Source organism: Microtus oregoni, unplaced genomic scaffold (assembly GCF_018167655.1).
Source record: "Microtus oregoni isolate MIOR12 unplaced genomic scaffold, Mior012 000402F_ref0000166, whole genome shotgun sequence".
NCBI lineage: Eukaryota > Metazoa > Chordata > Mammalia > Rodentia > Cricetidae > Microtus > Microtus oregoni.
In genome coordinates, this window is record NW_024545013.1 from 13,097 (window position 1) to 25,922 (window position 12,826).

The 12,826-nt window shown below is 41.8% G+C and overlaps 1 protein-coding gene across 1 annotated transcript; it reads left to right on the forward strand.

The window, feature by feature from the left end:
- Nucleotides 1-3,834: 3,834 nt before the first annotated feature.
- On the forward strand, nucleotides 3,835-5,731 carry LOC121445727 (cancer/testis antigen 47A-like). The gene is made up of 2 exons (XM_041647875.1): nucleotides 3,835-4,630; nucleotides 5,574-5,731. Exons 1-2 carry the CDS (start codon nucleotides 3,835-3,837, stop codon nucleotides 5,729-5,731), a joined length of 954 nt encoding a protein of 317 aa, XP_041503809.1.
- Nucleotides 5,732-12,826: the final 7,095 nt, after the last annotated feature.

Genomic DNA, 12,826 nt, shown 5'->3' on the forward strand with positions numbered 1-12,826 from the left:
AGATAACCCTGGGGAAGCACTTTGAGAGGCCATAGTCACAGAATGCCACAACTAAGGAGATACTACAGTCTAACACAACAAGAGAAGAGACTAGCCATTAGTATTAAGTGTTTCCTCCACGGATCCGTGTTGCATCCAGCAGCTGGAACAGGAGGCACTGAGTGAGCTTTTCACAACCATCAGTCATTCTGAGTCATTCTATTTCCATCCCCTGGAGACCTTCCATGGGACCTCCCTGCATTTCCCCAGCCCTGATGAGCTTGGTGGGGCTAGTTCATGTGGCTCAGGCCTGCTCAGGGCTAATGATAAGTGGGGTCCTATTCTCCCCCTGCTACCTGTGTGGCTCCATCTGGCTTCCTAGGTCAGAGAGGCTTTAGACTGATGCTGTGGCTGTAGCTGCAGCTTCGGTCGCTCCACCCACCACACCTGGCTCCGGGGAGAGGCCCATGCTGGGCAAACCATCTCCCCTCCTAGAATACACTCCAGCAGTATGCAGGAGACTAAGCTCTTCTGCTTAGTCTGGAGGGATAATTGCCAACCCCTATACAAACTTCATCGTCTGCATTTATATTGTAAGTTTTTTCTTCTTTTTAATCACGAAAGCCTTCTGAGAATTGCTTCTTGGGCTTTAAGGCCTTCCAGAAGTTCTTTAGCACCAAATTTGGCTTTCCATCATCTTCCCCTCCTTAGGAATTTGGACCTACCACAAATCTAGCCACATTTGCCTTTCCGTAACCCAGACAGACCTCTTTTTCAAGTTTGAATTTTTGTTACTCTAGGCTGCTCTCCCAGGTTAAGGACACCTTTTGCTTGCTGGTGGGAGTCATTTATATCCTCTAAAGCTGTTCCTACTTCATAAAGATCCTGCTTCACCAGAGGGCTCATCAAAGCTGCTAAAGCTCTTTGTCTAGGTTCTCTTGGAATCCATCTCTGATGGCTTGTATGAGCTAGTCCATCAGAGTCTGGCTCCCTTTGTACTGCCTCAGGCTGTTGTAGGGAGAGGGCCTGCTTGTTCTTCCTGGCCGCCCAGCTAGCTTAGCCCTGAAATAACCACACAGAAACTGTATTCATTAAAACACTGCTTGGCCCATTATCTCTAGTTTCTTATTAACTAATTCTTGCATCTTAATTTAACCCATTTCTATTAATTTGTATATCATCACATGGCAGTGGCTTCCCAGAAACGATTCTTAACCGGTGTCTGTCTCAGGCAGAGGATCCATGGTGTCACCCTAACTCTACTTTCTTCCTCCCAGAATTCAGTTCTGTCTTCTCCACTTACCTACCTAAGTTCTGCCCTATCAAGGGCCCAAAGCAGTTTTCTTTATTAATTAACCAATATAAGCAACACATAGAAGGACCTCCTACACCATCAGGCTATGCAGCTTGTTTCTCAAGGAGGGATGTATGGTTATATTGCTCAGTTTCTCTGCTTTCGTGGCACACACACTCGAATTGAGTCTGCTCAACATCCCATAGTTCTATAAGCAGGCTGTGACAGATTCTTGTTTGTTTAAAGATTTCCTCTAATTCCAGCGATTAGTGTTGAATGTTCTTTGATGACTATGTTTCCTGCCACAGGACCATTGTTACGACCCCTGCCTGCCTCCTGGGTCATGGATTTTCCCTTTCTCTGTATCAAAGGTCAGACTTGAGGGATAACTTTTATTGCTTGGAGGTAAGTCCCTCTTTGCTATCTTGCCCCCCGCCATAGAATATAGGTTTGGGGTTTGGGAGGGGGCTTTATATTACTGGCTTAATATGGGCCTCTTTCGTATTTTCGACAACTAGGCATAAAAAAATGGCAGGCCAATACCTCCATTTCTCCATCACTTTGATCCAATTTACCCACTAATTAAGAAGCCAATGCTAAAGCCCCCAACTTCATATCCCTTTCTCACTCAATTCTGATTTCACAATGCAGTCTCCCTCGAGGATGCCTTCCACCTTGGATAGAGGCTAGATCCCTCGTTACTCATATTAGCAGTCAGGATGCCCTTGCAGCAGCTTGCTGACACCTCCATCCAAAGCGCCCCCCACCCGGACTTAAATGTCTGCGGTAGACCCTGGACATGTTCTCAAAACATCATCATAGCCACCTGTCAATCAGTATGACATTCCATAATACCTAGAAGATAGCATCCTTGATTTTCCACCCCACACCGCTCACCCCCCACAGTTCCTGCCTCAGTGGGTGTCACCTTACTAAGGTGCCTCAGTGCTTCTGCACTTTCCATGCCCTGAGCACTGCACCTACAGAGCCATTAGGGACAGACCACTGCATCGAAATTCCCTCTGCAAACGTTCATCCCTCACACAGCTTCATTTGGGCACTTGGCTCATTCTCCACAGGAGAGACAATGTAACTCGTGATTTCACTTCACAGTTTATACTTATGTATGTCGTATCTTATGGACAATGCCAAGTGTTGCTAAATCGCCCTTCTCTGAGGTAGACATGAAGAAATGTCTACCCCTGCTCCTGGGATCCCAAGAAAAAGACAGAGTCACAATTCAGCCAAAGTTCATTCAAGGGAACGAATGAGTTTATTAAACTTCCTCACAGAGCCTGGATGAGGAGTTACATACAGGGTTGTAGGCATGTCTCCTCCATCTGGCCATACCTGAAAGCCTTACCCAGCAGTGATAATGGCTTCCACGTAGCCCACTATAGCTCCCTCCAGTATGCACAACACACACACACACACACACACACAGAAACACACACACACATATATATACAAATCAACAGATGAACATTTACAATCAATTTTGATGAAAGAGAACACTGAAAATTGAAGTCCATTTAGGCAATATTGGCCTACCAAGTTTTCAGTGCTTGCCTTCCATTGGCCTTATTCCTTTTTAAGTAAATGCATTTATTGTGTTTGAATATAAAGTATTTGTGGAAATTTGTTTTCTTTCCTTTTGTGGAAATGCATACTGCTAATTTTAGCTTTCTCTGGGAACTTGAAAGCCTAAAATACTCTCTAGACTAGAGAAGAAGCTTCCCTGACTTAGGATCCTTCATATTGGGCAACGATATTTTAGCTGATAACCATAGAATCAAGAGGATAGGGTTTGGCCAGGAGAGAGATAGCTCAGTAGCTAAGAACAGTTGCTTCTCTTCCAGAGGTCCCTGGTTCTGTTCCCAGCACTGACTTCCCTGCTCATAAATGAGGTTAACACTATTGTAGCAGGAATGCTATGTCCTCTTTTGATCCCATTAGATTCCAGCACTCACCTAACATACAAAAGCACAGATAGCTTTCAAAGAAGAGGGGAGAGAAGGGACAGAACCGACTATAACATAAAGAGAGCCCTGTTTTTTCTAAAGACACAAACAAACAAAGGAGGGTGTTTTCTAGAAAAGGTAGATTTTCAATCCATCACTGGCTGGTGGCCATGGCAATCTTCTCTTTTCAACAAATCATCTTAAAGCTATGTGGTGACAAAGGCATTTATTAAGTTTCCTAAGCCCCGCCCCTACAAGCTGTGACATGAGTACTTCCTGTCTAGTCCCCGGATGTTAGAAGAGCCTCGCGGGATGGCCTCCATCCACCCTGTTTGGCCTCCTCTCCTCTCGTGTCCCGACTAATTCCATGGGACCACCTCAGGTACCATCATAGACTTTTGTCCTTTCACCAACTGTCTCTTCCAAAGCCCCCTCTCCTCTAACGCCCCTGTCGACTGTCTTTTGGGGCCAGCAACTTCCTGTTTGTCCTGTCATCGTGGTCCTTAGTCATCTAACATCGTCCTGGCCATTACGGTCCGAGTAGCCATTGTCGTCCTTAACACAACTCACTCAAGGCCTTGGTGAGGGATCTATAGTGTCATGTCTGCCCCAGGGGATCAAGATCCAACCAGAGAGTCCCCAGACAACCCAGTAGCCCTTGAGGGAGAGTGGGTACAAGAAGCTGCAGGGGGCAGCGAGATGGGCCATGAGTCCGGCCTCGATGGGGCCTCTGCCACACCTGCCATTGAAGAAATACTGGCCTTTCATCCTAGGGGGGTGGACAATGTTGGGCCTGAGAGAAACCAGCAAGAAGCGGGTGATAGGAGAGAGAGCTCAGGTGCTGAGGAAGACTCAGATATTGAACCTGCTGAGGAGGAGGGGGCAGAGGAGGAGATGGAAAACATAAGAGATCAAGAAATGATGGCTGACCAACGATTCCCAATGGCTGGCTTCCTATTTATGTTTATGGATGTGATCCGTGCCCTTCTCAACCGTGTCTATCACAACGACCAAGCCACGATTAGGCGCCCCCGTGCAAACCACAGAATGGTGGAAACACCTGGTCCTTCAGCTTCTGGCCGCTCGAGTCAGGTCCAAGTTCCATCCGGGCCCATTCCATCCACAGTGAGGGCCACAGAGTATGAGGCCCGGGCCTCATACTCTCTAGGCCTGGCCCGAAGCTTGCCAGAGATTATCTCTACATTTCCGGAGCTGGAGGAGCCTCTAGACTTCGAGGAAGCAGCAGATCATTACCTGCCAGAGCCACGTCTTTACACGCGGGAGCCAGCAGTTAGGGCAGCAGCCCAGGAACAAGCAGGAGAAGAGATGGCAGTACAGGCGACAGCGGAAGAAGAACCAAAAAAGGAAGTCACCGAGCACGCCATGACCTCAGAGGGTAAGGAAACAAGCTCTAGGGACCTGGATGAGGGGTTTAGTGCTGGGCATCGGTTGGGAGGAAGGGAATAAGGACAAAGATTGTCACTGAGAGGGAGAGGGAGGATGAGATCAGGGCTTCTCTGGGTGCAACAAATGACTCTGCTCAGTGCTGGCCTCTAGTGGGCAAAGTCATGGCTGGGCGGGAAATGCCTCTGAGGTCAAATGGATCTGGTTAAAAAATTGGTTCATGCCAGGCAGTGGTGGGCAAAGCCTTGACTCCCAGCACTCTGGAGGCAGAGGCGGGGGGATCTCTGTGATGGAGGTCAGGCCTATAGCAATTTTTACTAGTTTTTGATTTGAGACAGTCTCATGTAGCCTAGATTGGCCTTGAGCTCAGTATGTAGCCCAGATGTCCAAAAGAGAGCTTGGGAGCTAATAGAACGGAAATCTGACAATAAAAGAACGAGCAAATGGTGTTGCTCATTCTGTTTATGGCTTTCAAAGGTGTCGAGGCTCTTAGGAGCTTGATGCTCTGCATGGGTGAACTAGTTTGGAGCCCGTGCTGGGAAGGGAGTGTTAGTATTCATGGCTTGAGAAAAATTAACCATGGAATTCGTACTTGAGGCAAACATGCATCTCCCTGCCCAGGTACTGCCGAGGTGTAATGCATGCAATGGGGACCAATGCTTCTGATGTCTTCCTCAAAGGAGAGGAAGTGAACATCACTGTTTGGGATATCTGCTGGAAAAGGGAAAGAATTGTCACCGTGGGGATGAGCAGGTGGCAGAGGTGTGAAGATTAGGGAAGGGGTAGCATGAACAGAGAGAAGGGAGGTGATTACTGGTTTTGTAGTTACTCATTTGCCCCTCTTTATCCCGAGAGTAGAGGTGGGTGGCATTATTGGGTGGGAATGAGGCTATTTTTTTCTGTCGGGTTTTTAATGATCTTTACTAAATAAACAGGCGAATCCCATTGTGATACCCGGAATGACAAATCCGGCATCTTTGAGGGGGAGGAGGAGGAAGAAAAAGAAGAAGAACAAAAGAACCAAGAAGAACATGGTGAAGTCAGCCCAGATCCAGCAGACCGCAGCACCGGAAAATCCAGGTTCCTGTGCTGATTTTTGAGTATCCATCACCATCCCTGCAGTTACTTGTCAGTTGTGCCATCTTGTTTTCAATTCTAATTAATTAATTGAGGAAACTTTACTTTGATTCCAAACAAAATTCAATTTAGCTATTTTGGACTGAGACAAAATCGCCATATACTTGCTAATCTGAATTGTAGTGTGTACTTGGTGGCGATTCCTGGGTTATTCTGAAATGTTTTGTCCATCAGTGTAAGACTAATAGCAAGTAGTAAAGCTATTAGACTTAACACCCGTATCAAATCCAGACCAATATCTGTACAGAGAACAACTGTCAGAATAACGGTGGTGGTGGCTGGGTTGGGCACTAGCTGCATCCTCAGTGCTCGGCCACAGTTATGCAGTCACCTCCTACAGACAAATAGTAAACAGCTGGTACTTCAATTAGAATCATGTTTAATGGTTAACAACTAAATATTCATTTAGCTATAGATTTTCATATTTTATACCAGTCCAAAGAAATGTAGTCCTAATAGGACAATTCAACACCGAACCTACAATTAATATTCAAGAAATTTTTTCTTTCAGTATCTTTAAGTGATTAGCATTTTTCTTCTCTTTCCTTTCTCTGTCCTTCTTTCTTTCCTTTTTTCCCTGTACTTTCACAGCTGAGTGCTCCATAAAGCATGCAGAAGCCAAGGGCCCAGGAGGGTAAGGAAGCATCACCTGTGCAAATGGCACTGGCTTTTCTAGCTCGACAGCTTTCTTTCCATGACAGCAAAAATTTTCTAGAAGAATAAACACCTCACACAAGACTGGGGTTGTGGCTCATGGGGTTGGAATGTGCAGGGCAGTAGTTCAATTCAGAGAGGAGCACACACACACACACAGACACACACACACACACACACACACACACACACACACACACACACACCAGTAGTCAAAATGTTGGTGTAATCACTTGATTTGTTGCATAAGCACCCTAATGGTTCTGGGTTTAATTTATAAGAGAAAAGCATGATGATTTTCTGTAACTGCTGAGATAAAACACAAATATGTCAGACATGCACCAATGGCTGCTCACTTTCTTAAATATAGGAAGCAGATTAATCTTGTATAATTTGTCATTCTCTCTCATTTTTATCTGTAGTTAAGAAGAATAGGAAGAAAAGGATGAAGAACGAAACATTCTTAAACGCGAGTAAATTTAGGTTTCCCACTTCTAGATGTACAACAAGGTTTCATTACTGACATCTTTCTAGGTTCAGTATCTTGTAGTGATATTTCTCCTTAGGAGTTTAACATCGTTCACTCAAGTTCCAAACAAAACCGTGTCATGGGATAAAATAAAGCATAGGCATGATTTGGAGGCAGCACTGTAATTCTAATTTACTTCTTTCGTGTTCATTTGACAGGGATAGCAAGCATTTAATGCCTGTTTTCATTTACTTTATTGCAGCTAAGTCATTAATAAAACAAGCTTACAACAATTTTATAGACAGGAAGATGGAGTATAAGGCTTTAGTTGAAATTCCATGATAGTAGCCAGTTACATGTGCATGTTCTTACCTGTTACAGATATGTTTGATAATATTTGATAAAGTGAAAAATGTGATTTTAAAAAGAAATGAACAGAAATATTGGTAGCTTTTACCTAGATAAATAATTTTTCATGCGTTTCTTCTTTTACCTTTTTTTTTTGCCTTACTTTCACTGAAAGGCGAACCTGTTTTATTTTATTGTGTTCCAAATGAAATTCAATGCGAATTCTAAAAAAAAAAATTGTAATTTGTTTTTGAGACATGTTTTCTTTGTATAGCTTTGGGTCCTCTCCTGGAACTCTGTAGACCAGGCTGGCCTCGAACACCCAGAGATCTGCCTGCCTCTGTCTCTGCATCTTGAGTGCTGAGATTAAAGGCATGCACCCTTAAAACCATTTTTATACGTGAGGCAGCAAACCTTTAAAGCTGTGCTCCCTCGTCCGTGAGGTACTACTCCCAGGTACCCATTGAACACTTAACATATGATTAACCCTATTAGACATATGCTATGTGGAAAACTATGGACAATATCTCATTTACTACATGCCTAAATGACAACCTATTGGGTTAACCAAAAAACTGTGAAAATTACTGTCACGTGCTTATTTATAAAATATTTTATTTTGCCTTTTTGATTGTGATAATTTTATTATTGAAGAATTTCAAGAGACTTTTCAAAAGATTTATTTTTATTGTTATTTATGTGTGTGTGTGTGTGTGTGTGTGTGTGTGTATCTTAGTGTGTGAGTGTGTACCCATACAGAATAGAAGAAGGCACCAGATCCCTTGGAACTGGAGGTACAAGAGGCTTGAGACACCCAACGTAGGTGCTGGGACCCAAACTCTGGTCCTCTGGAAGAAGAGCAAGTACTCTTAACTACTTAACTAACCATCCAATCCCTGTAATGCCTTCTCTATTAATTGTTCTCTTATAAGAATGTGTTCCTTATCTCACATTACTAGTTAGAATTTAGACACTATTTTTTCAGATATTGGGACAGCAGAACCTGCTTTTTCCATGGTCCCATTTTCTTGGAACAGTTTTCTCCATTTTTTTTTTCACTGTAAGGTGCTGCCTGTCCTAAGATGAACTGCTGGTAGCTAACAGAAAAGAAAAAGGCTTTGTTTCTGAATTCATTGAAATAAACTGTGTTTTTTGGTGAATAAAATAGCTATTGAAAGGTGTGTGTCCATTGCTATCTTTTTGTTCTGTTTGTGTTCATAGCCCTATTTTGTGTTCCAGTAATTATAGCTTGATTTGTTTTCAGCCCATGTCCTTATGGCTACACTTAGCACTCTTTCCACTTGGAATTATCACGTACAGTATTTTCTGCAGGACTTGTTTAGTGGACACGAATTCTTTTAGCTGGTTTGTATTGTGAAAACTTCTTTCTTCTTCAACTCTAGAAAGTAGTTTTACTGGGTCAAGTTAGCTGGGTTGGCACCTGTGGTCTCAGAACGTGGATAACTTTGCTTTAGGCTTTTCTTACTTTTAACTTTTCCACTGAGAAGTCAGTGGATGTTATTTTTATATCAATGATTGGAATGTGCTTTCCTTTATGAGACCAGTGATTTTTAAATTCATTAGTTCTGTTTGTTTTCTCCTAGAAAAGTGTTTATGCTCTATCTGCATTTACAACTTTCTGACAGAAGAGGGCACCAGACTCCACTATAGATGGTCATGAGCCATTATGTGGTTGCTGGGAATTGAACTCAGAACCTCTGGATGAGCAGTCAGTCCTCTTAACTGCTGAGCCATTACTCGAGCTCCCCCATTATTTTAATTAAGACATATCATTTTACCCCTCCCTTTTCCCTCATTTGAACCCTCCTACATACCCCCTGATTTCTTTCAAATTCATGTCCTCTTTTCTTAACTGCTGTTAATATATCTGACAGACTTTCCTGTGAAGCAGGGAATGTTGAAGGGCTGTCTGACCTTGTCTTGCTTATATGTGTGTGTGTAATGTGTGTGTATATGTGTGTGTGTGTGTGTTTATGTGTGTGAGTGTGTTTGTATATATGTATGCGTAACCAATTTAGTCCTTATACTGTCTGTATACTTTCCTGCCTAACTTTATCCTGTTCATCTACTGGCCAGTCACCTTCTTTATTACACCAATAACAATGAAAAATTTTCACCTTGTACAAAAAGATAATTCCACAGCATTTCCTGCTTTTGTCAGTTTAAAATGGAAGTTTTTCACTTTAAATTAGTAAAAATATACAACAAAGTAAGAATTACAGTTATAATTAGTCCATTTGTATTTGACAAAATTAAAGAAAGTATTTCATTATTCATCTTATCTTTGTGACTCCAAATTTGTACCTAATTTACTTTCTCTCCTAAGGAAAACTGTAATTATCTAGTCTTCAATTGCATCAAAGACCCCAGAGAGATGAAAGGTTACCTAATAACAGGGGTATCAGGCTGCTTGACAAGTCACCCAAAGTTCCTATGTAATGTTGGGGAATCCAGCTCTGGCCTACAGGTATAGCATATCGGACAGACTTTTCTGTGAAGCAGGGAATTTTGAAGAACTGCCCTCCCTTGTCTTAGCAAAGCTTAGCAGTCACCTTTCTCGTGTTTATATCATCTCAGCCAGCAGTTTATATCATCTCAGCCAGCAGCCTTGAAACTGTCCTGGATGTGGGATTCTGAGGAGACTGTAACAGAGACATTTTGAAATGCTGAAACACCTGGGGGTCATCTGTTTTTATTGGTGTTTGACCCCTTAGCTGTGAAAATACATAAACTTTTAAAGGTATCAAACATATCTGACACAAGTATAGACTGTGTATTGTACGTAAGTCAGCCAAAGATTTTTTTGTTTTATGTTTGAGCAGGTAAAATATATATCATATGTCTTGTAGCTCTTTTAGGTTTATTTCTTTGTGTATGCAGTCAGATTTTTTCAGGTGGTCTTTTGCTATCAAACCTAATTTTTCTTAACCTGAAATGAATCCATAGCCTCTCATGTTCTGTGGAAATTAAAGCATAAACTCTCCCCCAAAATAACATAATTTTTGACTTGAATTTTGAAGTCAATATATTTTTCAAATATACAGGTTTTTTGGATTTTACAGGTTGTATAGTCCAGGGTCTCTTAGCAGCTGAAAATATTAAAGATAACCCAGTAACATTCAGGAACCAGATTCTCTGTATTTCTCATTTTTATGTGGCTTATCATATTTATATTGTTCTATTCCCTTTAAAAGAACTTTATTTTCTCTTCCCAAGTCTATTTTTTTAACACCCTGTAACCCACTGAGAAGTTTTAATCGTCTGAATCTGTCTTTACTGTTTATCCGTAACCTTTTCTGTCTGTGATGGAGGAAGGTCATTGGCTAATAAAGGAACTGCCTTGGCCCATTTTATTGGTTAGAAGATAGGTGGGAGGAGTAAACAGAACAGAACGCTGGGAGGAAGAGGATGTGAGCTCAGAGACTCAACAGCTCTCCTCTCTGGAGCAGACGCCTGAGAGAGACACCATGCCCCGCTCCCGGGATGAAGCTCCGACCCAGGATGGACTAGGCTAGAATCTCCCCGGTAAGTGCACCTTGGGGTGCTACACACAGATGATTAGAAATGGGCTAAATTAATATGTGAGAATTAGCCTAGAAGAGAATGGGCCAAGCAGTGTTTAAAAGAATACAGTGTCCTTGTAATTATTTCGGGGCATAAGCTAGCTGGGCAGGCGGCTGGGGTGTTGGGGACGCAGCCCCACTGCCGCTCTTATTACTTCACTTAATGACCAAAGCTTTCTAAAGGAGTGATGTATTGTATCAAACAGCATGTAGGTTATAATTGTATAGTGTTTAGGGTGTAGTATATATCGCTGAATTGCATTCCACTTTGGAATAATTCCTTTCATGCCATGTTGTATTTTGTTTAAATAAAAATTACTCTTGGGATCAAAAACACTGATGACAACTTATGCTGGAGAGGTTGTGGGGTAAACACTCCTACATTGCTGGTGGGAATGCAAGCTGGTACAGCCTCTTTGGATGGCAGTGTGGTGATTTCTCAGAAAATTAAGAAACAACCTTCCTCAAGACCCAGTAATACCATTTTTGAGTATATGTCCAAAGGAAGCTCAATTGTACCACAATGACATGTGCTCAACTATGTTCATAGAAGTATTGTTTTTTTATAGCCAGAACATGGAAACAACCTAAATGTCCTTCAACTGAAAAAGGATAAGGAAAATGTGGTGCATTTACACAATGGAGTACTACACAGCAGAAAAAAATACATCTTGAATTTTGCAGGCAAATGGATGGAGCTAGAAAACATCATTTTGAGTGAGGTAACCCAGACTCAGAAAGAGAATTATCATATGTAATCACTCATAAGTGGTTTTTAAACATAAATCAAATAAATCCAGCCCACAAATCACAATCTCAGAGAGCCTAAACAACAATGAGGATCCATAGATCCAATCTACATGGGAAGTATATCTCCTGAGTAAATTGGGAGCATGGGGACCATGGGAGAGTGTTGAAGGGGAGGGGAGAGGCATGGATGAGAGCAGAGAAAAATATAGAGCTCAATAAAAATCAGGTAAAAAAAAAACAAAGAAAAACACTGCTTGGTGGCCAAGATCCTGAGACAAGGGGAATCCAGATGCTATTTTTCTGCTAAAGGAACATGCCAATAAAATGTCTCTTAAAGACATTCCGCTGTGAAAAACAATTACTCCTGAGGCCTACAAAATTTTTCAGCAGGTAAAGGCCTTTAGCAAAAAGCCTGAGTATATGATGTGGATTTCTGAAACCCAATAGTGGAAGAAGACTATACCCACAAGTTGTCCCCTAACTTCCAGTAGTGCACTATGGTGTGGCGCGCACACACACACACAAACAGAGAGAGAGAGAGAGAGAGAGAGAGAGAGAGAGAGAGAGAGAGACAGAGACAGAGAGAGACAGAGAAAGAGACTAAATAAAGAAATAGGCAAGCAAATAAATAAATAATTGTTTAGAAAGAGTTCTTTAATGCAAACCTGGGACAGATATTGAAGAAGAAAAAGGTGAACTCAGTTGGTTCCATATTCACTCTTTGACTTGGGCTTCTTAGCTGCTCATCTGTCAGAGGGTCAAAATATTCTTCCACTGGACATTTGGTTTTCTGCTTGCTCTCAGTAATGAATCCCAGAGACACATTAACTGTTTACCAGGGACAGAGGTATAAATGAGTTTGAAACTATAAAGGCCCTCTGGTCTAGGCAGACAACAGATGCCTGGATAGTTAGTAAAGAAATCAAAGGAGGAGACCAAAACCTAAAATATAAATGTGCAAAGCTACCAAGGATATGGTGTGCTTTTCTTTATAAATATTCATTTTCAGTTTTATGTGCACACTTTACAGATTAAACCAATTATGAATTATGAATATTTCTAAATCATCCATGAAAACAAAACCAATTGTTATATTTATTTAATAGATGTAATTTATCATTTGGGAGCCTAGTTCTATTAGATAAAAGACACATTTGAGAATCTGATGTAAGACGTAAATAAATTTACATAAGTAAATTTGAAGATATAAACATGAAAAGAGAGAATTAAGCTTGTTTTTTAAAAA